The sequence below is a fragment of the Solanum pennellii genome, chromosome 4, assembly GCF_001406875.1.
Source record: "Solanum pennellii chromosome 4, SPENNV200".
NCBI classification, from domain to species: Eukaryota; Viridiplantae; Streptophyta; class Magnoliopsida; order Solanales; family Solanaceae; genus Solanum; species Solanum pennellii.
The window spans coordinates 4,376,125-4,403,134 of NC_028640.1; the positions used below are offsets into that span (position 1 = coordinate 4,376,125).

Sequence of the window (27,010 nt, forward strand, 5' to 3'; positions counted from 1 at the left end):
TGGGGGAAGGAGTGAAAAAATGAAAATTTGAAGTTGGCCGGTGGTGGGTGGGTGGAGGTGGGGGGTCAGGGATTGGGTGGAAAATATAAATTTTAAATTGAAAATATTTTTTTGAAATTGATGTTTCCCAAAAAAAAATGTAATTTTAAATTGGAGGAGAGTTTTGAAAATGTTTTCCTTAATTTCTGAAGGAAGTCATTTTCCTTAATTTTGAGGAAAATGAATTGATTTGGAAAACATTTTTCAAAAACAATTTTCCCAACCAAACATGGGAAAACTGGAAAATGTTTTCCTTCATACCAAACACACTCTTAGTTTGACTTGACATAGAATTTAAGAAAGACTGAATGATTTTTTAAACAAGATAATATCTCATATGGTCACTCAACTTTGAATAGTTCACTCAAAAAGTCACTCAACTTTGAATAATTCACATAGAAAATCACTCAACTTTTATTTTATAACCCAAAAGTCACTCAACTATTATTATTTCTTTTGAAAAGTCTCTAAATTTTATTTTTATAACCTAAAAGTCATCCAACCAATTTAAAAGAAGTAAAATTAAATCATGTATTTTGATGGTCTAAAGCTATGTAAAACTAAAAAATAAATATTCAATATTATTGTCTTTCATAGTGTTGGATTATTTTCTTTTGCATTAGTATTAAATTGATTCTTATTTAAACTTTGTTATAATTACCAACATGTATGAACTATAATCTTTATTAGATTATTAAGAATTCTAACTTTCAAACATGAATAAATATATTAAAAGATAAAAACTATGAAAAAGTATAAGAAATATTTGAAAATTATATCAAAATAAGTATTTTACGTCTATAACAAAATTTTAAAATTATATATCTAATGTCGGGTTGGTTTGGTCTCGGGTTGTTTTTTTTTTACTTGAAACCAAACCAACCCAAATATAATCGGGTTTTTTTTCACAACACCAAATCAAGTCAAACTAAACCACTAGTCAGAGTTTTTTTCGATTTGACTCGTTTACGATTTGATTCGGTTTTCGATTCGGTTATGTACACCACTAGTTAGAGCTGTCAAAATGGACTGGTCCAACCCAACCCAACCCAACCCTAACGGGCTGGAGAGTTAAATTGATTGGGGCAGACTGACCTTTTTAGTTAAAGAACCAATAAAATAGTGGTCCAACCCAATCCTAAGCGGGCCGCGGGTTGGGACAGGTTGGCCCTTCAACCAAAAAATGAACAATATTACTCTCTTAGAAGGAGATCGTATCTAAGAGAATAGGATGTTGACGTCTATGAACAGGACATCAATACATAAAAACTTCCATTTATGAATCACACACTTCAACTAATACTTACAGAAATCGTTCATGAATCTCACTCTTCGGTGAATGCTTACCAAAATACATAATAGTCAACGAAAGATTTGGCGAAAAAATATTGATCTTTCAACCATTCCTTCCACAAAAAACAAGTTAGTTTAAAAGACATGATTTTTTTTATGTTTTTAACATATTTATTGATAAAACATTTATAAATAAAATACTAATATATATATATATATATATATATGCTGGCCTCTGAGGCTAGAGGGTTGGGCCTACGAGGCTAGTGGGTCAAGTGAGGCAGAGCTAAAAAATCTCATTTTTAAATGGATCAAAAAAATTAGACCTAATCCCACTTAATTCAAGGATTGAATTAGACCGACCTCGCGGGTCAAGCCCATTTTGATGGCTCTAGTTGTAGTTGTAGACTTGTAGTGGGAGTAGGATTATTTTATTTGTTGTTGGAGCTTTATTAATGCATTGCCCATGTGAAATGATTACTTTATTTGTTGGCACTCTAATAGTGATTTTTCACCAAATATTAAACCCTACTTCCATTTCTCATATTCCTTATCCTTATTCTAACATCACTACCACAAGTCCACAACTCTACATGAATCTAAACACTGAAAAATCATATTTTTTAAGAATTGATAACATTATTTTTCAAATAAGTTTTATTTCTATATCAAACTAACAATTTTTTTTATTTTGGGTGGGGGAGGGGGGAGTGGTGGTTTATATATCATTTATCCACAAACAAAATGAACTAGATGAAATATATGAATTTGACTTAGATTAGACATACATGAATTTGTTTGTTTCTAATAACAATCCAAAAGATGGATATTTTTAATTTCAAAATGACAATAAAATATGATAAAAATAGTATAGGCAACCAAAGTTTTTTCTCCACCTAGAGTAAATAGGAGATTTTAATTAATTTATTTTCTTATAAAAAAATACAATAAAAAAAAAAGGGATCTTCATGTCTTTATTGATCAAGTGGGTAAGTGGAATATGTATAATCATGTGCACGCCATCTTATTATTTTTATAATGCTAACCACCTGGTCCTCTACTGTATTTTATTTTATTTTTTAAAAAAAAGTATTTAAATTTTATAAACCAAACATTTTTCCAATATAAAGCTCAATTGAAGCAAAAAATACACAAAAGAAAAAAGATGGCTGAAGATATGAAGAATGAGATTCAAGATCTGTTAACTAAACCTATTACTCCAAGTGAAGAACCTGCTAAAGGTATGTAACAATAGAAATCTATATATTTTGTATCTATAAATGTATGCACTATGATTTTCATGATTCATACCACCACAGATCGATAGATGTTGTTGAATGGTTGAAATTTTTTTATTTTAATAAATAAGAGACGTTATATTTTTTGAACTTCAAAATTAAATAATTTTCAAAACATAGTGTCAAATTGTGACTTTTCAACTTTGTTTTTAAAAAATAGTCATTGTCTTGAAGTTTCAAATTCTACCAGTAAAATCTCGATAACTAGAGTTTCACTCGTAGAAATTGAAATTTTAGAACTTTTATTTGTTTATTTATTAAATTACAACAATTGAAAAGTGATTATTAATGAATTTTGGGGGACAACAAAATATCCTTTGTAGGCAGCTCTTAATCCTTAAATGGAATCTCTAAGACACAAATTTGTACTAATCATACAATTTTGACCCCTCCTCTCCCACAACCAATTTTTTTTCATTTTTTTTATTGCAAAAATAGCATCGACTAGCCACTTTTCGACCTTGTTTTTGAGAAATAGTTCTTGTCCTAGAGTTTAAATTTCCACAAATAAATTTTATGATCTCAAATTTATTGAGTAATAACCCTTGTCCTATCCTGAAATTTCACATGTCAAATTTGAAACTCCAAAATTTTGATAAAAAAAATAAAATTAACATAACTCATCTTTCTTAAATTAACCCTCTAACATACAAATTCAAACCCTAATCAAATCACTAAATTTCAAATATCAAATTATTTTTTAAAAAATCACAAAATAATGTGAAAATAAATATATGTTGTCATTGTTTTGCTAGAATCATCAGAAAAAGAACAAGGACAAGGGATAGTAGTTATAAATGATCAACAAGATGAAGCAAAAGAAGTAGAAGATGAGAAGTTGGTGCATGTAGTTGAAAAAGCAAAATTTCCAACACCTCCTGGCAAACGACCTGGTCCTACCATTGGTTGAAATAATAATATAATTATAAATACAACTTTTGGAAATTTTAATTGCCTCTCTTTTTATCGTTAAGTAGCTGAAATAATAAGATACTTAGTGAGTATTGAAATCGACTTGACAGAAAGTAATATTATTTTCACTTTTAATATACTTTATCAATATGATGTGGAAACATACATATTATGTAATAATATACAACTTGTGTGTTGGCGTGGATCGAAAGACTTTGCTTTATATCATTTTTTAAGGTTGGTTTGGAAGAGTGTTCGGTTTGATTATTTAATTTGATTAATTAAAAATTTTCAATTTTATATTTATTTTATAATATATTAATTTTGTTTCATTTTACTCGATAATACTACAAAAATTTAAATTTGAAAATTACTTGGTCATTTAGAAAATTGAAAGAAATTTATCCTCTTATTTCAATGTTATTCTTACCATTAATTATCTTAATTTATTTAGTATTTAGTAGAACAAACCTCTAATGCATATTTTCTCAAAGGAATTAAGTACTTCTAAATCAATATCGGTCAAATAAAATAAAATGAAGAATATATATCATCATTTAAGTTTCTTAATAAATATAGTAAAGATTGAATCAAATTAAACTATTGTATTTGTCGAACTCATTTTACTAATGTTAGCTAGGCTCTTGATCGTCAGTTGATGAGATTATTTATTTAGAGATTATTTGGACGAGCTTAAAGCTTAATTATGACCTTATAAATCAGAAGTCCTAAGCTGAAAAGTTTACTTTATGATTTTAACTTATTTTTGTTATTATTTATAAAATCATGTGCTTAAATAAAACAGTTTTTTTATCTTGACTATATATCGTAATAGTCTGTTTGAACAAACTGATAAAATTATTTTATTTTGATAATTGTTTTTTTTCTAAAATAACAATAAAATTGGCGAGAACACTAAAAACAATTTGTGTATAATGAATAAATTTTCTTTTAAAAAAAAAACTTTTGAGCATTATTAATGTACTACCAAACTTTTTTAATGTATTTTACTGGAAATTGTTTTTAAGAAAAGTCCTTTTAGCGAAAAAACAAACTTTAATACCTAGAAACTCTTATTTTCTCTTAAAATCTTTTCCAAAACTCCTCACCTTTTTTATTTTTTTAAAAAAAGAACTAACTTCTTAAAAAGAAAACAAACACTTCTGGCAGCCTAAAAAATAAAAATCAAAGCCTAAAAAATAAAAATCAAAGCCTAAAAATCCAATAGATATTAAAATACTTTGAAAAATATTTTAATACTAAAACACCTAAAAACTTCATCCAAATAAACTTTTAATTTTTAATTTCAACGATTAGTTGTGTTCAGAAAAACAGCTAAATATGTTCGATAAATTGACTAAATACTGGTTTGTATATTAGTTGAATATTATAATTACACTGCCCAAGAATTAGGAGTAAATATATAAAAAAAAAATTGATAACTCTCTTTTCTTTGAGAAAAGATATAAAGTAGTGACACCTGAAATTGTTCAAAATTTTCAAAAAGATACCTTAGTGTTCTATTATCTCCCTAAATAATCCTGAACTGATATTATTACATCATTTTTTGTTCACTTGGCATGAAGAGTGTATGCACTCTCTTAAATAGCGTGAACAGATTAAAAAAACGAATATAATTTTATTTGTACAAAAATTTTACTATAAAATATATATTTTTATTTTTCTTATTATTTTAACTTTTTCTCCTTGTTATTTTTTTCTTTTTCTTTCTTCCTTCTTCTTCAAAAATTCATTATCATCTTTATTAACTTATCACTTTCAATGTCACTCTTTACCACAACTTCATATCTCTTTTATTCTAGTATTAGTTTAACTCTCTTCAATTTTAAAATTATATCTAGATATTTTAATACATTTCGAACAATGTGATAAACTCATTAGATTTCAAGATGATTAGTAGATATTATCTAGTTTTTTTATTCAAATTCTAATTAAACTTTTTCTATTTTCGGAGAATTTTTATGCTTTCAAAATTATCATTTCTAGTTTTGAATTTATATGAAAATGTAAAAAATTAAATAATGATACCTTCAAAATTTTGATCTTTCTTAAAAAAATAATTAGTTTTGTTATCAATAACTCAACAAAATCTAGAAAATAGTATAATTTTGGAAAGTAAGAAATTTGATCAAATAAGAAGATAAAAAAAATGGAGGGGTTCAACTTAATATGAGTGTGGGGTTAGGTGAGGATGAGAAGTGAAGAAAAAGAAATAAATAAAGAAAATGGAGGCTTGAAAGTTGGGGTGAAAGATGAATTAAAAATTGAAATGAAATTAAAATTAAATAATAAAACTAAAATAAGTCAAAAAGTAAGAGAAAGAAATAAAGAAAAACTTAAAATGAAAAAAAATAATATTTCAAATTGAATTAACACGCATCACACAATGATTAATGTATAATTATACTTGCTATTTAAAATTTGGAATTGATTCAAAAATGATGTAATACTATATATTCAAAATAGTTTAAGAGAGTAATAAAATATCTGCATATTTAAAATATCTTTTAAAAATTTTGAAACAACTTCGAGTGTCACTTTATATTTAACTAGAGCAGCCGTTATAGGACTAAAAGGACACCGAAAAATTATAATAACTTTACGATATAGTGGATCATCATGAGTTGGCAGCCACTTTTATTTATATATATATATATATATATATATATATATATATATAAGTCAAAATGGTGTCACTTGGTAGTTGAATATACATTTCATATAACTAAAAATAAAAAAAAGTTGTCCTCGTTTTCAACTAGCACATTGGAGAAATAGAAATGAATCATGTGAATGTTATAAAATACGTAATGTTTTATGAACAAACGCACATGTACTGTTTTCGACTAGATAATATTTTAAATAAAAAGTAGTACGATGATTAAGCCTTTCAACATTTATTCTCTTATAAATCCCATTTGATCTATCTAAGGATATAAACAAAAAGAAAAAAAAAAAAGATGACTGATTTCATCACATATACAAAGAAGAAGATTGAAGATTTGTTTGTATACATTGTTTCTTGTGGAAAATCTTCTAAAGGTAAGACTCTGAAAATTATTTTGTAACTTTTGACTCCCTTTCTTTATTTTTCATGTTAGAAACTCTTTTATTTTTTAATTTTTCTTTTTATGTTTGAAAATTATCTGTGCGTGTATGTCTCTAAGTTACAGTTAAAACTAGTAAATTGGTTCGATCCTCACGTCATCTTTTCATATTAGGATAATGCAGAAGTACCTCCTCAATCTATGTCCAAAATTTTAGAGACACACTTATACTATACTAAGGTCCTATTACCCTCTGAACTTATTTTATTAATAATTTTGTACTCCTTTCGGCCTATGTGGCACTATCTTGTGGGCCCAACGCTAATTGACTTTTTTTTCAAGTTAGTGCCATGTAGGCCGAAAAGGGGTAGAAAATTACTTATAAAATAAGTTAAGGGGGGTAACAGGATCTTAATATAGTATAAGTGTGTCTCTGGAATTTCGAGCATAGGTTGAGGAGGTACTTATACATTTTCCCTTTCATATTTGTCTCGCTAAATCATTGTCATTGATATATATCAGTTGTTGGACTAAAATTACTCAAACATACTTTCTTTTATATAGTCAAGTGATTTACAAGAATATATCTTTGGAGAGGACAACACTCTCAAGTCTTAAACTTATTTTATAAATTAGACAAATATTGTTGAACATCACAAAATAGTATAATTGACAAATAAAAATGAATGAAGAAAATACGTGAATATTATAGGAAGAAGCTAGTAGCAGCTAACACTTCTCGAAATTAATAATTTAATTTTTCATATGGATCTCAAGCTAAGGTCATTTATAATATATGGTAACTATTGAACCTTTCAAAGTTTAATATGCCAATAAATTAAAGCTCATTTCCATCCATTGCAACTTGGAAAAAATAACTAGAAATTAAAGAAAGAAAGATGGCAAATTTCTATCAAGATACAAAGAACAAATTCAAGATCTCTTCATATACAATGTTTCTTGTGGAAAATCTTTTTCTAATGATAAGACATGAAGAATAATTGTCATATATGTCTAGAGAAAAAGATCACTCTTAATTTTCTTTATAGGAACACTATTCTTTTGAAGTTATTGATTATCTAATTTAAATCTAAAAATTTAAGCGGATAGAGAGCACATTAACTTTTATAACTTAAATATGCCTTTGAACTATTTCTTAAAATCATAACTTGGATATGTGTTCAATTTTTAGAACCTGCAAGAGATGTACCAGAAGAAGACCAAGCTGGTCCAGCAACAAATATAACACCAATAAGATTTTCTAAAGGTAAGAGTTGAAGCCTGTCCTTTTTTATATATATAAATTTCACTCTTTTTTCTTATATCATTTTTTTATTATTATAAATACACTTTTTTTAATTAAATATGTCTTCCATAAGTCTCTTTCAATTTTCAATTCAGTGGCAAAGAGCTAGGGATTCAAACAGTTCGCTTTGAAATCATATTGAAGTATGTGGTATTTGGATCTCTAATTTGCTTTATTCTTTCCCATGACAATTACTAGAATGAAAAACGGGGAATGTCGATGAATCCGGAAAAAAACGATTAATATATATCACTAGACCTACTAAAGCCCCGAACCATAGAGTACTTAGTACCATGGTGCTACAAAGAGATATGTTTTTAGATCTCGCATTGAAAAATGGTCATTAACTTGTTTTGAATTTTGATATCTAATTATGTCATATTTAGTGGATGTAAGTAAGGTGTGAATTAAAAAATAAGAATTGAGAAATGCGGGGGAACCAAGTGAAGGGAATACAAAAAGTCATTTCTCCCTCGTTAATAGAAAAAATGAAAAGTTTTGTCAGTATACAAAGAAACACTTTATTTAGTTGTTAAAGAGTTAAGCAGAAGATGTCTTCTCTCGTCATTATCGCTCGACCTCGACCTTAATTGTGGCTTTGACTATGACAAATGATGTGAGTGATTTGTTGGGAAAAGTGGATAAACACAAAAATATATATGATAAAAATAATGAAAATAAAATGAGAAAATAATGATATGAAGAATTTTACGTGGAAACCTTTCAAAATAAGGAAAAAATCACATGCCAAGAGGAGCAAGTGATATTACTATAGTAAGGAATTTTAAACTGTGTAGTCACGAATACAATACTCAAAGTGACTGATACACACTCAAAAAGAACAACACTATTTTGATTTCCACCTTACTAAAGTATCGCTCACACTCTATTTTTCTTCACAAACTATTTTTCTTGTATAGTTTATGGAATACCTCACTTTGTTCTCAAAATAGTTTTTCTCTCTAACTTGGTGTGTTCTATAAATGAGCAAGAATATTCTATTTATAGAAGAAATTTACAACTAATGATTTCACCAATGACATCATGAAAATACTTAAGTTTCAAACTTTGCAACTTAAGTATTATCTTGGTAAGATTTAGTTGGTATGTTGTTGTACCAAATTAAGACTTTGAAAAAAAATATGAGTCTGGAACCCCAAAAATCTCCCCCTCTAGTCCCATTCACTGGAAGGAGGTATCTTCATCCTCTTTAGAGAGAGCTCACACCCACAAGTTCTTTGCATAACTCGAACTTGTCTTTAGGTATCGTCTTGGTCAGTATATCTGAAGAATTTTCAGTTGTGTGAATCTTTTTGACGCGAAATGATTCACTCGCCACTTCCTCACGAATCCAATGATATCGAACGTTGATTTGTTTTGTTCTTGCATGGTATATGGAGTTCTTGATCAAGTCTATTGCACTCTTGCTATCACAATAGACAATGTACTTCGTCTGATGCAAACCAAGTTCTTGAAGAAATCGCTTTAGTCATATCATATGACTATCATCTTTTTGCCAGCTTCAGTAGCCGCAATATACTCAGCTTTAGTTGTAGATAGTGCAACACACTTCTGCAACTTTGACAGCCATGATAGAGCTCCCTCTGAAAAAGTAAGCAAATATCAAGTAGTGTTGTTATCAAGGTCACCTACCATAGCCATTCAAGATCGAATCTGATGCTCCAAAACACAAGCATTCATTTAAGCTTCCTCTAAGATACCTGAGTATCCATTTCACGGCTTCACAATGCTCTTTTCTCGAATTGTCAAGAAATCTACTGACAATATCAACTGCGTGAGCAATATCATGTCTAGTGCATACCATTGCATACATTAGATTTCCAACGACAGAGGAATATGAAATTTTGGCCATTTTCTCCTTTTCCTCCCTAGCTGTAGGATACATCTTCTTGCTCAACTTCATATGACCAGCAAGAGGTGTACTAACAGGCTTAACATTCTTCATATTGAAGCGCTCTAGTACACGTTCAATGTACTTCTTTTGCGACAAATAAATCTTCCTTTCATCTCTGAGACAAGTAATTCTCATGTCCAAAATTTGTTTGGCATGACCCAAGTCTTTCATAGAAAAAGACTTACACAACTCTTTCTTCAGCTCGTCAATCTTGGAAGTATTCTTGCATACAATTAACATATTATCCACATACAACAAGAGGATGATATAATCATTGTCAGAAATTTTTTGTACAAATACACAATGATTTGATGAAATCTTCTTATCATCATGCTCCTCCCATAACAGATTCAAACTTCTTGTGCCATTGTCTAGGAGCTTGCTTTAGGCCATATAAACTCTTCATGAGTTTGCACACAAAATTTTCTTTACCTTTACTTTGAAGTCCTCAAGTTGTTCCATATAAATCTCTTCTTCTAGGTCTCCAATAAGGAAAGCGGTCTTCACATCCATTTGCTCAATCTCTAAATTAAGACTAGCAGCCAAACCTAGAACTGTGCGAATCGAAGACATTTCACCACATGAGAAAATATTTCATCAAAGTCAATACTCTTTCTTTGACAAAATCACTTAACAACCGATCTAGATTTGTACTAGGGATTGAAGTTATGTTCGTCAACTTTAACTTTGAACACCCACTTGTTTTTCAAAGTCTTAATTTGGTACAACAACATACCAACTAAATCTTACCAAGATAATACTTAAGTTTCAAAGTTTGAAACTTAAGTATATTCATGATGTCATTGGTGACATCATTAGTTGTAAATTTCTTCTATAAATAGAGCATTCTTGCTCATTTATAGAACACACCAAGTTAGAGAGAAAAATCATTTTGAGTGCAAAGTAAGATATTAGATAGACTATACAAGAAAAATAGTTTGTGAAGAAAAATAGAGTGTGAGCGATATTTTAGTAAGATGGAAATTAAAAGACTGTTGTTCCTTTTGAATGTGTAGTAGTCACTTTGAGTATTGTATTCGTAACTACACAGTGTAGAATTCCTTATTATAGTAATATCAGTTTCTCCTCTTGGCTCGTGGTTTAACTGCATTCACCATATCAACACAAACAGATGTCGTAGTCCAGTATAGACCAGAACGTTTATTACCACGAGCCACAACCAAGGAACCCTTAATGAGCTTCCATTTTTATCACCGTTGGTATCAATATATCCTTCATCATCCAATACATCAACAGAAATCAGGTGTAGACGAACATCGGGAGCATGTTTCACATTGTTCAAAACTAGTTTAGTTCCAAGACTAGTCTCCAAACAAATTGTACCAATACCAACCACCTTAGAAATAATTTCATTACTTATACTCAAGGTTCCAAAATCACCAGGAGTATAGGAAGAGAAAATCTTTTCTTAATGTCACATGAGATGCGGCACCAGTGTCCACAACCTAGCTTGACTCATCACAAACAATATTTATTATATCCACATCAAGGACGATAACAAGATCTTTGGTGGTGATGATGGCTAGGAAATTTTCATTGCCATCTTTTATAGTTTCCTCTTTGATTTTGTTCTCCCTCTTCAACTTTCTGCAGAACTTCTTTGTGTGCCCTTTCATGCCACAATGATAGAACTCAATATCCATAAGTTTGTCTCTAAATTTGCTCTTATTTTGTTTGCTATACTTTGAACCACGAGTTTTGTTTCTCCCCCTGGGGCTAGTTATCGGAACATCTAATGAAGAACAACCTCTTGAACACTACTCTTGGTGGAATCCATAGAGATCACACCATCCGGAGCAGAATTCGATAATGAAGTTCTAAATGTTTCCCAAGAGTCTGGTTGGAAACCAAGTAGAAGCAAACCTTGAATTTCTTCATCAAATTTGATGCCAATAGCAGATAATTGGTTTATGATCCTTAAAAATTATTCAGATGGTCTGTCATTGGAGAACCATCATGATACTTTAAACTCAGCATCTGCTTTATTAAGAACATTTTGTTGTTTCCAGTCTTCCTAGCATACAAACTTTCAAAATGCTCCCATAAGGTTCGAGCATGTGTCTCCCTAGAAATATGGTTCAATACATTATCGTCGACCCATTGCCTAATGAATCCACAAACCCGTCTGTGCAACAGATTTCACTCTTCATCTGTTTTATCATCAGGCTTTATAGTGGTAAATGCTAGTTTGTAAATTTTTTTGACATGAATCAGATCTTCCCTTTTTTCCCTTTCAAATGACATAATTAACACCATTCAAAGTAACCATTCTGCTCGTGTTGACTTCCATCGTTTTTCCTAAAAATATAGTTATCACAAATCAAAGTAAATCTTTTCTGATGTGGAAGTTCAGACTGTGTTGCAACCACAGAGCATACTCAGATAAAAGCTTTGCTTTGATACCAGTTTGTTGGGAAAACGCGGATAAACACAAAAATATATATATATGACAAAAGTAATGGAAATAAAATGGGAAAATAATGACACCAAGAATTTTACGTGGAAACCTTCTAAATAAGGGAAAAGCCACGGGCCAAGAGGATCAACTGATGTCACTATAGTAGAAATTTTACACTGTGTAGTCACGAATACAATACTCAAAGTGACTACTACACACTCAAAAGGAACATCACTCTTTTGGTTTCCACCTTACTAAAATATCGCTCACACTCTATTTTTCTTCACATACTATTTTTCTTGTATAGTTTATGGAATACCTCACTTTGCTCTCAAATTGATTTTTCTCTCTAAACTGGTGTGTTCTATAAATGAGCAAGAATACTCTATTTATAGAAGAAATTTACAACTAATGACACCAATGACATCATGAAAGTACTTAAGTTTCAAACTTTGCAACTTAAGTATTATCTTAATAAGATTTAGTTGGTATGTTGTACCTAATTAAGGCTTCAAAAAAATATATGGGGCTGGAACACCATATGATTAAGTAATTTTTTTTTCAAAAGACATCATGCTTGCCCTGAATAGATGAGTTTATTCTGAACATGTGAGTTTACACCTATGTTTGTTATAAACAGGCCAGGAGGTTTCCTCTTAATTTTTTTGGATTGAATCTCCTTCTACTGCATATATTTTCTTGTCAAATAAAGTAGGATATATTTATGGTTTCATTGATAACTTTTGAGTTCGCTGATGTTAGTGAAGAGTGAGGTACCACTACTTCTTCAATAGAATTATTCGTTTTTATTTTAAGAGGAAATAATCTATAACTTTAAGTAAAGTGAGATTAAACTTCTTAAGGATACATATAATTTCTTTATTTTCATATTAACAAATCCATGTAGGTTTGTGATTTATATAATTTGTAAAATTCTTCTCATTCACTAAATTGAAAAACTCTACATTTTTGCCCCAAGAACATAGGCTTGATTGAACTTTTTTAGATCTTTTATTGTATTATTTGTCGCTTTCACAATATCATCTAAAAGTTTGAATGGCTAATAATAAGGCATTTTATATTCACTTAATTAAATCAACATAACATTTTCTTGAAATAAATTGGACATATAAGTGAAATACAATCTCTGTTTCTGCCCTAACAATGTAGGCTTGGCTGAGCTTCTATAAATGTTATTTGGGAAAATGCATAAGTATTCTCTAAACATATGTCTAAAATTTCAGAGACATACTTATACTATAATAAGGTTCTATTACTCCCTGAATTCATTTTATAAATAATTTTTAATCTATTTTCGGCTTACATGACACTATCAACCAGATAACTTGAAAAAATTGTCAGCACACTTTGGGCCAACGAGATAGTGTGACATAGACCGAAAAGGAGTCGAAAACTATTTATAAAACAAGTTCAAGGGCTAATAGGACCTTAATATAGTATGATTGTGTCTATGGAATTTCAGACATAGATAGAGGATACTTATGCATTTTCGCATGTTATTTTGCATACTTTATTTCTCCTTTTTCCTAGTTAGCCCATACACAATCTTTCACAATATCATCTAAAATTTTAAACTAATTAAAATAACTTTCTTCTATTTATTTAATTACGTCTTCAATACAATATTTTCTTGAAATGATTTAAATATTTCAATTTTGTCAGAACCACCAAGAAATGACCAACAACCAACAAGAAATCATGTACTAGAAGATGACTTGGGGATAATAGAAGTATTCCCATCAGGTGATGCACCACCAATAAATAATGCACAAAATCAAGAAGAAGAAAATATTATTGCTCAACAAAGCCAAGAACTTGATAAATCTAAAGGAAATTCACAAGAACAAAAAGAGATTGATGATGATGAGGATTTTAAAACTCTACCAAAAGGGTTTATACCTGAAGAAAGAGCAAAATTTTCAACACCTCCAGGAAAAAGATCAGCTCCTAGACCTAAGACTGGTTGAAGTTAATTAATTAATCAAATTCCAGTGTTGTGATCATTTTTTTTTTGAAAAAAAAAAGGAGCTAGTTTCTTGTTTCTTTTGTTTGTTTGTTTTGCTCATCTTTAATGTTGTACCTGTTAATATGTTCTAAAAAGAATATCATGAAGAACTATTTTTTAAAGTTTTCTATGTTTGATCGATCAAAATTTAAAATATATATCTTCTAGGAATCACAAATTCCTTAAATATAAGAAAAATTAAGTAGAAAAATAAATTTCATAAGTGATATTTTGCATTGATATCGTATTTTCCATCCTCCAAAATACCTCATATTCACCTTTTAATTTTTTCTCATTCCAACCTCCCCAAACCCCAATCCGATCTTGACCCACCTCAACCTTCTATAACATGTGTCTAGATTACATACTTATATTTTAAAATTTGCCTTTATATCAAATGCAGAACAATAAGTAACTGAAAATTATATTTTCCTTCGTATTGTACCCATCCTATAATAGACTCGGTTCCTCTATAGTACGTAGAGCGTCCAATTTGTTCAATTTAATTTTAAACTAACTTTCAAATATAGCAAATATAAAAATCATATTTGTATGTATAGCTATACTATGTATAATTTTCTCCATAACAAACATAAATATGTATATTTCACTATAGATATACAAAAACAAATTTGTATAATTCGCTATACATATACAGAGAAACCAGTTGTATAATTCGCTAAATATATACAAAAGAAAACAGTTGTATACAAAAGATCAAGTGTATAATTTGTGTATGTATAAAACAAGAAAGAGAGAAAGACAAAAGAAAATTGGGCAGGGATTAGTATAGGGACGAAGATATATGTATTTGCATGTGTACATACAATTTTCTCTCGCTTTATACAAACAGAAACACAATTTATACATTTCATTTCTGTTTGTGTAAGCGAGAAAGGCGAGGGTGGTGAGCGATATTTGGGAGAATGACGAGCGAGATCTGGAAGAGGGAATAGAGGAAAACGAAAATATATGTATATATATAATTTTCTCTCGCTTTATACAAACACAAACGCATTTATATATTTGTGTTAGTATAAAAGCGAGAGAGACGAGCGACAGAGCGAGCGAGTGAGAGTTTGAGGGAGAGAGGCAACTGACAAACAGTTCGTTACAGAGCACAATTAAATCAAAGTGTGGTTATAATATTTAATTTGAATTATTAATTTGCCATTATACATAATTTTCCCTTAATTTTACCACGGTTAAAAGAGATTATTTTAAGGAAAAATAACTTAAATACACAACTATAATTTTTATTTCTCTAATTTTCCCTACTTTTTTTAAATATTACATAATTCCCTTTTTTTTAATTTTAGTGTAAGTTTTTAGATACATTACATTCTCTCTCCTATAATACACATTTACCCATTTTAATGCCTATTTTTTCTCCATTAAAACACTCAACCTCTTAAATCAGTTTTTGAATTTTGAATTTTATCCATTTAAACACTCAACCTTTTAAATCAGCTTTTTGATTTTGAATTATTAAATTTAATTAATTTTAAATAAAAGACCAAATTTTGAAATTTTGAATTTCAAAATTCAAAAAATTTGAAATTTAAAAAAGTAAAAATTTCAGGAAGCAGGACAACTTCTCTTAACTTCTACCGTTTTGTTCTCCATCAAGTTTCAGTTCTTTTTGCATGATCCTATGAATCTTCAGATGGATTCAAACAAAGACTCTGGCTGTAAGAAGCTCAATTAATAGTCTCTTCGGCTGCTTTTCGTAAAGTTAACATTTCCTTTTTGTTCTACGTTAAGATGTAATCTGGATTTGATAATATTTCATTCTTTTACAGATCTGTACAAACTAGTCGTGCTAAACTTGGAAGGGTCTGTTGTTACTGCGTCATGTTTGGATTACCTCACAGGTCTGCTTTTACTGTTTTAATTTCCATGTTAACTTACTAGGACTAGTTTGCGGGACAAACTTTATGAAGTAAAAGAGAATTTTTCGGGGAATTACTTCTCTATTCTGGGATTCCATCACGTTGTTGAAGTTTCTGATAGTTCGTTTATCATAATGCAGCTCTCACTTCGTTGAAGTCGCTAAATGTCAATAGATCTCACCTTTTAGATGATGGATGTGAGAAGTTTTTGGGTAAGTGGAAGACATTTGTTATCTGCCAAAAAGAACTGACTAAAGCAAAACCATTCCACATTGTTAGCCAACCGTTTTATATCTGCAGCACTCAGCAGTTTGAAAGAGTTAAATCTGGGATTTAACAATATCATGGATACATGAATTTGTTGTGTATCATAATATTTTATATGTATCATGAAGTTTTGAAAATTGTTATAATGTATCATTCAATAAGTTTAGTAAATGCGTCATCAACTGTGCTTGATGATACATATAGAATCAGTGTGTACAGTGTTTAGTCAATGCATTGATACATGTAGTAGATATGTATCACATGTTTTGCATGTAGTATGAATTCCTGAAAACTGATATCATGTATCAGTAAGGTATTAGTTGTTTAGTTGATGTACTGATACATGTTTTGAAAATTGTTATAATGTATCATTCACTAAATTTAATAAATGCGTCATCAACTGTACTTGATGATACATAGAGAATCAGTGTGTATATTGTTTAGTAGATGTTTCTGATACATGTATTAGATATGTATCACATGTTATAATGTTTTAGTTAATTCACTGATACATGTAGTAGACATGTATCACATGTTTTTCATGTAGTATGAATTTCTGAAAACTGAAACCATGTATCAGTAAGTTATTAGTTGTTTTATTTAGTATTTATATTTCAATATCGTTATAATTTGTTGTTTTATTTTCAAATTGCAGCCAATGAAGTACAAGATTAAAAAGATACCAACACATCCCATAAGGTTTGCTGTCAATTTTAACAACAATTTCCTAAAGGACAAGAATGTGATCAGATTCCAGGGGGGAGGAGTATCTTCAGCAGACTGATTATGCAAGGAAACTGTACTGCATATAAACACCAGAGGCAGAAGCATCTCCAGCTTCCAAAGACCTTTACTTGCTTCAAATTCATACCCTTAGGTCTTGTAATTAGAGAAGTTGTTGTATTGTCTTTTTATTCACTATGTAAGATTGTTTCTCGTGTTTTGTAGCTGTAGCATGTATAGACTTTTTGTAATTGATAGGAGTGTAGATAGTTATCATCTATTTGTTTTGTATTGAACACTATTGGATGAATAGAGTGCATCGTTCACAAAAAAAAGACAGATATTCAACCAAGCATAACATACATAAAATAAAAGCGAGAAACCCCAATATTCAATTATAACTAAAGAGAAACATTATATATTCTTATTGTCAAATTGACCGTAGTGTACTTTAAGGATTTCAAAGGATTCTTAGAAATGATCAACAATTATTTAAAGAAGCCAGATTGAAAAGATAAATAGACTTCAAAATAGATGATATAATCTTTGATTTTCAAAATTTGAAATTAATATCCAATTACGTGCTGATTTTATGGTGATTAATGCTCTGTTACCTTAAATTAAGCTGTTTTAGTAACAACAATAATTGTACCCTTTTTTCCCAATTTTTTTCTCAACAGTTTAAACTTACCATGTATCATTTACCATGTATCACTAGAGTCTAAAGTATCACAGAACAACAAATTTAAGGGATTTTTTGTAAATACTAAATTTATCGGGACAGAATGTAATTATTGAATTACACTATGGGATTCCTTAAATTTTTACTTATTTTAATTAAATAATTATTTACCTTAAATCTCTAAAGGAAACGGATATAACCAGATTAAAAGCCCATTGAACAAACTTCCCCCTATAATACCTTCTTATTTATCAAGCAGGCATGTTGACCTGATGTTTATTCCCTCTTGTAAGATAGTTGAATAGAATAACATAATTGATTAATCAAATTGTATCAAATTGGTAATACTCAAGAATATATTATGCTTTTCTTTTTTCTAATCCGGCGTGGAGGTTGGCATAAATTCCGACTAAATTTAAATCACATAGTGTAGGTTTCATTCAGAGGTGACACTATCAATAGAATGTTCTCCATATACTATCCAGGCCTCGAGTCCGAGACCTTTAATTAAGAGTAAAACAGTTTCATCACTTCACCGCAACTCATATTGATAAATATATTTATATCCACACATGAATATTATACAATTAAAAATAAAAAAATTATCTTCCTTTCCAACTTGCGCATATAAGAAAGATAAACAAGGAATAAAGATAAACAAGGAATTGTTAGGCGGAAATAAGTAGGTGTAAATGCGGAAGCTAGCAAAGCAAACCTCGAAAGACCACGAGTAAGAAGACAACGAGAAATATACCAAAAGACACAAAGATTTAACGTGGTTCGGTCAATCGACCTACGTCCACAAAGGAGATGAGCAATCCACTATAAATATGAGAGTACAAAATACAGAGAGAAACAACCTCAACCAATTCACTCGGAATACATGGGAGGTTCACACAAGTGATAACGTATCAAACTTGTGACCCATAAATTCTCCCCCTAACCAAAACTCTCAAAGCTCTTAAGACTACATTGTGAATGCTGATTAAGTTAGAAGGAACATTCCTCTATTTATAGAGTCTTAACATTTTTCTACCAGAAAAAAAGATTAGTCAATCCAAAACATTTTCCTAAAAAAAAACCTATTTATGATAAGAAATCAGGGCAAATAAAACCCAACAGGAATCAGATAGGCCCATTCTGAAATTATCTTCATTTCCAACTTGGGCATATATATATAAGAAAGATAAGGAGTCAAATAGGCCCCTTGTAGAAAGTAATAATTCTCAACTAGCTTATATTTTTAAATAAAAAATAAATAAGAAGTAGTATGCATAATATTGAACCTTCCAACATTTGTTCTCTTAAAATCCCATTTGATCCATGTGAGATAATATCTAAGAAAAAAAAGACCAACTTTTTAAAATGTTATCTTTTTATATTAAAAAAAAATATTTTCCTTTATATCAAACCTACCAAATAATACCCTCTTAGACGCCAAGCAGACATGTATTGACATCTTGTAAGATAATTGAATAGAATAATATAAATTAATTAGTCATCATTGTATCAAATTGCAATAGAAAAAAATACCATCATTTCAAACTTGCACATAGGAAAGATAGGAATAATGTGAACAACAATTATATAATAGGCCCCTTTTTATAAAATAAAATAATGATTTATACAACTTGTATCATTCTCCAACTATATTATATTTCAAATAGAGAGTATGCATTGAACCTTTCAATATTTAATCTCTTATATATAAGCTCATTTGATCCAAAGGGAGATAATAGCTAAGAAGAAACAAAAGATGGCTGAGTTCATTGAAGATACAAAGAACAAGAATGAAGATCCATCCATAAGCATTGTTTCTGATGGAAAATCTTCTAATGGTAAGTGTTGAATATGTCGAGTATATCAAAATATTATATTTTTTTTTTATAATTTTAAATATGTCATGTTGTAGCGATATTTTCTAATGGCCGAGTTCAATTTATTTTTTCTTTTTTCAATTTTCACACTGTTGTGTTGTTTTGCATTGAAATGATTGATTTCATCAATAAAAATCTAAGCGGATTTATTATTTTACTTACTTTAATGTGTCGTCAACAAGCCCTTTTCATGTTATTATTTTAAAATTTTATTGAAGTATATGATCATTTCATGCATTGTTTTTGTCTTGTTTTATAGTAATGTCATTTAATGTTGGAACGTATTATCATTTTAGCCTTTAGGTTTGAGAAAATACTACGATTCTTTTCATTTAATAAAGTGAAAAACTCTCTATCTAGAACTTATTAAAATATTTTATTGCACAATTTCCCCAACTTCTAGTTGGCCCATGATCTTTGATATGAGTATTATCTAAAAGTTTGAATTGTTAATGATAACACATTATAATGTATATTTAAATTACGTCTTCAACTTAACATTTTCTTGAAATAATTTAGATACATATGTGTGTTCAATTTCTCATTCAATAAAGTGAAAAAATTTTTCTGTAAGATTAAGATTGATCGAACTTCTTTAAATCTTTTTTTTCATACTTATAATATAAATGTGTTCAATTTTTTCAGAACCATCAAAAGTTGACCAAGTAGTAGAAACACAACCAGAAAATAGTACACAAAATCAAGAAAAAGAAAATATTATTGCTCAACAAGGCCAAGAAGTTGATAAATCTAAAGAAAATTCTCAAAAACAAGAACAAGAACAAGAACAGGAACAAACCGAAGAAGAAGAGGAGGAGGAAAATGCTAATGAAGAGGACAGAGCAAATTTTCAACACGTCCAGGAAAAAGATCAGCTCCTAAACCTAAAACTGGTTGAAATTAATTATTTCAATATTGTGATAATTATTTCAACAAGCCTAGCTATTTTTTCTAGGGTTTTATTTTGGTTTGTTCTTCTCTTTTTTAATATTGTAATTTGTAATGAATATTTTTCTTGTTTCTTTCTTTGTTTTGCTCTTCTTCTTTTTTTTTTTCAAAAAAAAAAAATATGGTAATGATTAATCTATTTTTTTGAAAAAATGTCATAAGAAATAATTTGATCTTAAATTCTTTAGTTTAAATTAGAAGTTTAAAATTTTCTATTTCCTATGTCCCTTTTTATTTGTCAAATTTTGATTTGGTATATCTATTAAGAAAAACAGTGATTTTGATATAGTAAGTTTAGTGTTTACCATTTTACCTTCATTAATTGATAGCTTTTTAAACATATATATTGCAAGGTAATAAATTGATAGATGATCTCGATTTCTTTATTAAATACAACCCAAAATCGACGGATTTAGTATAACAAGCAAACTTATACTTCAATTTGGTTTGCCTATTTTTTTTATAAAGTTTTTTTTATTGAATTTTACAGATCAAGTTTTTATATAAATTTACGAGTCAAATTTTACATTTAAAAAAGAGTTGAAATTACTATTTGAAATTTGAAATTTTTAATTGAAGTTAAATATTTTGTGCTGATTTCATAAACAAATGCTTATTTGAAATCAAAATATGAAATTGGGATCTTATATCATATAGCCAAACACCTATTTAATTAGGGTGTGTTCTATGAAGGAAAACATTTTTCATAAATTATTTTCCAAGTAATTTCATGTATGATTGACAAAAATTTGAAAATACTTTTTCTAGGAATCACAAGTATCTTAAATATGACGAAGATGATTTTTCTTAGAAAAGTAGGGGAAACAAATTGTCATCATCTACCCCACCAGATCGTGCAAGCACCCACTATAGCACCTAAATAGTAGAACGACCCTCATATCCCAAAAGTTAAAACAAGCGGAAAATGTAATGAAAAACGAAATAAATATAACACTATGATTTATATATAAACTCCTTGGACACACTACTAATTAAACTATCAGGTAATTTAAACGTCTCTCATGGATCTAGTCTAAACAGGTACGAGAGCTACTAAGAGTACAACTGGATAATAAAATAAAAGACACAACTCCCACTATGCGGAAGAAATAATAGAAGCTGCTGGAGATTTCTTCCTCTTCACCTAGTAGAACATCACCAATCCTGTATCTAGACTATGTCAAATGACATAGCAAGATTAGTATCAGTACAAACACACGTACTGGTAGGCATCATCGGTCAACCCGACACCCACCGCATAACATAAGTAATCAAGTAATAAGATTATATGAAATTAACCACTCGCTTCTCCACCTTTACCCTTTTCTTAGAACCTAAATTTTCTAGTTACTAACCGCTTTCTCTTAGCCTAAAACATGCTAACACCTCAATGAACCCCAAATTTCACCCATGAGCACTTCAATTAACCGCTCATCACTCACTCTTACTTCCTTGTAACCTTTCTCAATCATGGTCACATACTACACCCCACAAATTCCTTACCACTAACCTCAATCTTTTTCCCCAAGTTGAAATCCACCTACGCACTCTTCCCCACAAACGTTACATCTAATACTCTTTCGTAATTACAACACCCAACAACCCTTCGTCTCTCCCCTATACTCTACGAGTTCTTCCAACACAACCAAACATAACCCATCACAACATATAATTCCACATCAATTGCAGAAATAGAACATATACAATAACCTCGATATGAAGAACAATAATGTATTTCACAATTCTCAATTTTAACAATTATGTTAAGTAGTTGGTCGAACTCAAACCCAAACTGTTATGTTGTCGAAACGTGGCAATTCGATTTCATATTTATGTCGAAACGTGACAATTCGATCCAATATTATACTCGGCACGTGTCAATTCGATCCAAATTATGCCAGAACGTGGCAATCCAATTCAAATTATGTCGAAACTTTGCAACCGATCCAAGTTAGTTATGTCGGAACATGGCAATCGATCCCAAACACACACCAAAATCAATATTACAAGTATACCATCAAGATCATACATTAACATCATGAATTCATGGCAAGTATCGTTCATCTATCTCATTTACAACAAGTGTGATCAATATTATAATATTCATACATATACAAGTATCATAATGAAGCAATAATATGCATTTATCACACAAACATAGAATCACAACCATCACCTACGCTGGTTACGTTCTCGTTGCATACCTCATGCAAAACCCTAATTCCACCATACTCAGCCCTAATTCATCGGATGAGGCTTCTTTTTAAGGTTTAAAATCATAAATCGTTCGGTGCACAAAGGTCTACGCATAATCCTAAACTTGATTTACATATATTATGCAGTGAACATAAATTTAAACTACTCAATTCATAAAACCTAGCCTACCTGGGCGCCAAGCAGTTGCTGGGAGTTATTGGCTTCAACTCCTATTTTTCGGGCTTCGTCACGGTGAATTTGGCTAAGAATCCGTAAGATCTCGCCATTCCCAAGCTAGAAATCTCCTTCTCCTTCATTCCCAAGCTCAGAGCAATCTTTTGAAGGTTTCTAGAGTGTTTTACGACTTATTTAGGTATTCTAGAAAGATGGAGAAAATAGGATTTCTCATAATTTCCGTGTTGTCTCGCCTATCCCACTCTGGTGCTGCCGCCCCAGCGGCCCCTTGTCCGTTGTGGCGAGATAATAGCCCGAATTTCCCAAAGTTTTTGTTTTCCCAGATAACGATGATTCGAGTCGTTACACAAGTTTTATAAGTGATTTATTATATTTGATTATGTGTTCATCCTTCAATACACCTTATTTTCGTTGACGTTTGGTTACAAATTTCCAGATTTTTTTGGCAAGTCATTTTGGGTGAAGTAATCATCATGCGTTTGGTTTCAAATTTTGATAGAAATACCTTCTTATACGCCAAACGGGACATGTTGACCTGACGTGTGTTTATTCCCTCTTGTAATATAGTTGAAATATAAAATATGTCAAATTGTAAATTGATACTACTCAAGAATATGTCTACGTTCATACATGAATTTAATACAATTTAAAATATAAAAATCATCTTCAATTCCAACTTGTACATAAATAGGCCCCTTGTATAAATAAAAAATAATAAATATTATTCCCTTCATTGCATTTTATGAGACACTGTTTAAATTTCAAGATTTAAACAAATATAATTTTTATCGTAAATTTTTTCGTAGATCTTTTAAACATTTTGAATTATCAATTATTTACTTATAGTACTTTTTACGTAGTTTGCACATATATAAAATTCATTTTTAAAAAATTGAAAATTTCGCGCGCAAATTTCTGATCAAACTTAAACAGTTTGACTTTTGAAAAATGAAAAGTATCATATAAATCGAGACATAGGAAATAATGATTTACGAACTAACAACTTGTAACGTTCTCAACTAGATTATAATTTAAATAAAAAGTATAGTATTTAATATTGAACCTTTCAACATTATTCTCTTATAAATCCCATTTGATCCATGAGAGATAATTTAGCTAAGGAAAAGGGGAAAAAATGACTAATTTCTTCATAGATATAAAGAAGATTGAAGATTTGTTTGTATACATTGTTTCTTGTGGAAAGTCTTCTAAAGGTAACATCACTTAGAGATAACACACTTTTATTTGTTTAATTATTACGTTTTTTAACATAATTTTTTTTGAAATAATAATATGATTGTGATGTACCAAAAAAAGTGTAGAAGGAGAAGAGAATGATGGAGGAAGAGTAAATGTTTCAAGACCCCCAGGCCAAAGACCAGCTCCTAGGCCTCAGACTGGTCGATAATAATTAATGTTGTGATTATTATTTCAAAAAACTTTGTTGTTTTCTGATCGAAAATAATTAATGTTATGATACTTTTTAAGATTGTAATTCTTAATCTGTTTTAAAAAGAACAATTTAATTGTGCAACATTTATTTGTACAATTACACCCATATATATGTAATATATACCTTTTATCAATTTGTAGTCTATGTGTGACTTGTTTATACACATATACAATTACATACAAGGTCTGTTTTAATGAAAGGTAATTATTCAACCTTAATTTTAATGCTTGATATCTTCTTTAAGGTAGTGAGAGTTAAGTATTATCTTAGCGTGAATCGAAATTCGAAATCATAAGTTGTATAAACATCATGCATGTAATGAGATTATGGCTTAATCATCACCCGTCTCGGGGCATGGAGAAAATTTTGTTGGAAGCGTCATCCTCCGAATGAGCTCTACAAAGCGTGATCAGAATTTAGTAGAGCTATAATATGAATTCTGGACATCGAATGAAAAACCAAAAAACAAATAATTATAATTCATAAATCATACTGTGGAATTTTAGCTCAAATTATAATGAGTCCCAAATATAATTCATAAAACATTATGTAAAGTCTTGACTTAAATCATATAGGTTTTTCTTTTATAAGCAAGTTCCTTGAAAGAAATCATAAGAAATCCTCTTTGAAGGAAACATCATAGAGCTGTTAATATGGGCTAGTACATTCCATTCGGGCTAACCCATAATTTTGTCATTTAATGGGTCAGGTCGGGTTAGTTATTTTTGTGTGGGCCACAAAATGGCCGGTCAAATTGTTTTGAGTTTGAACATTCTTTAATGTTTAATTTTAATATTATATTATATTTTAGAAAAATGAGAGAAATCTCACATTTAAGTTCACTTATTATCACTATCCCCTATTAGTTTTACAAATTCTCAAAATTTCTCATTTTCACACATCAAATTAATGTATTCGCACATCAAATTAATGTATCTCGTGCATCAAATTGATGTATCTCGCGCATCAGAGAATCTTGTATAAAATGTACATCAGATTAGTGTATCATGTATAAAATGTAACGTATCTTGCTTAACGATTAATATATCTCGTGCATCAGATTAATGTATCAACGCTTATATTATTATATCAGTTTGAAGGATTTCTGTAATTATAAACTTATAAGGGACAAATGGTAATTTTGCTTTAAAAGTATGTGATTTTTGTCCTTTGCCCTTATATTTTTTAGTTATTTTTATTGGCCCACGGACCGGCCTACCTATATTTCTCTAGCACCACAAATAAACAGACTTATTCAGATTGGGCCGAATTTTTTTTTTCTTGAATTGACTCTAAAAATCTTAACTCAGCCCTATTAAATATCATATTAGACTAGGTCAGCCCAATGGGCCTAGCCTATATTGACGTCTCTAAAAAATCATAAATATTTTATAAGTAATGCATACTTTTCATCCATAAACATATAGCCCATGATAATCAAATGATTGTTAATACAAACGAATAACTCATAGGAGTTGATGAGTTCAAATTAAATATACATCAACGAGCATAATTGAATTCATAGTCTAGTGGTACAAAATCAAATAGATAATTGAATCAAATCGGAAAAAAATTGACTAGTGATTTTAATTTGACTTGGTTTGATATTTTTTTTTAAAAAATCTGATTGTATTTGGGCGGTTTGATTTTACTAAAAAAAACTCAATCTGACATTATATATATAATTTTAAATTTTTATTTTATACATAAAAGTATTTTATCTAATATAATTTTTAAATATTTCTTATATTTTTTCTTAGTTTTATCATTTAATATATTATTTCAAGTTTGAAACTTAGAAATCTAAATGGTTCAATACAAATTATAATCCATAGATGTTGATAATTATAATAAAGTTTAAATCAAAATCAAATTAATAATAATGCAAAAAAAAAAATCAATTCAACACTAAGAATGACAATAATATTGAATTTTGTTCTTTAGTTTTACCTTAGTAAATTAGACAATTAAAATACATAATCTAATTTTAATTTCCTTAATATTTAGTCATGTAACTAATACTTATTAAACTTACTTTAGCACCATTTAATACTTTTAAATTATGATCGTTTCCATTATAACTTGTTAATTTGCAATATATTTTTTTACGCGATTTCATTTTTTTTTTTGGTTGGATTAGTGTCATTAATCATATCATATTTTATGTTATTTTCTTAAGGAACACCTTAGATAGTTATATTTTGATAGGACTAAAGAAATATTTGAAGTACAAGAAAATTATATGTTTATATGAATATTTGTAACGACTTGTTTAGTCGTTTTGAGCAGCAGATTTTATTTCTGGAAAAACTGTGTGAGCCGACGGAACCCACGACGGACCGTCATGGACACGACGGGCCGTCGAGGGTGTCTCGTTCCAAAAGAATTGGACTTCTGAAATTTGGGTACTGAAATCGACTCTCTGAACTTGGCGACGGACCTGCATGACGGACCGTCGTAGGCACGACGGGCCGTCACAGACTCCTTAAACAAATTGAGTC

General features: G+C 29.7%; 1 protein-coding gene, 2 long non-coding RNA genes and 1 pseudogene across 3 annotated transcripts; all 4 read left to right on the forward strand.

The window, feature by feature from the left end:
- Positions 1-2,418: 2,418 nt before the first annotated feature.
- Positions 2,419-3,791, forward strand: LOC107017109. Its single transcript, XR_001456464.2, has 2 exons — positions 2,419-2,573; positions 3,386-3,791. It is a non-coding gene; the product is annotated as an uncharacterized LOC107017109 (long non-coding RNA).
- Positions 3,792-6,272: 2,481 nt separating this feature from the next.
- LOC107017259 lies at positions 6,273-14,406 on the forward strand. The gene is made up of 3 exons (XM_015217523.2): positions 6,273-6,605; positions 7,803-7,877; positions 13,934-14,406. The coding sequence occupies exons 1-3, from the start codon at positions 6,524-6,526 to the stop codon at positions 14,236-14,238; spliced, it is 462 nt and encodes a 153-aa protein (XP_015073009.1). The 5' UTR covers positions 6,273-6,523; the 3' UTR covers positions 14,239-14,406.
- Positions 14,407-19,533: 5,127 nt separating this feature from the next.
- LOC107017441 lies at positions 19,534-20,739 on the forward strand (annotated as a pseudogene).
- Positions 20,740-24,186: 3,447 nt separating this feature from the next.
- LOC107017458 lies at positions 24,187-24,727 on the forward strand. The gene is made up of 2 exons (XR_003577716.1): positions 24,187-24,270; positions 24,374-24,727. It is a non-coding gene; the product is annotated as an uncharacterized LOC107017458 (long non-coding RNA).
- The last annotated feature ends 2,283 nt before the right edge of the window (positions 24,728-27,010 follow it).

Bases quoted from the DNA above. Each gene is read 5' to 3' on its own strand.
- LOC107017259 (XM_015217523.2), top strand. From the start codon at position 6,524: ATGACTGATTTCATCACATATACAAAGAAGAAGATTGAAGATTTGTTT. The intron at 6,606-7,802 runs GTAAGACTCTGA...TTCAATTTTTAG, and splicing joins TTGTGGAAAATCTTCTAAAG to AACCTGCAAGAGATGTACCA. The intron at 7,878-13,933 runs GTAAGAGTTGAA...CAATTTTGTCAG, and splicing joins ACCAATAAGATTTTCTAAAG to AACCACCAAGAAATGACCAA.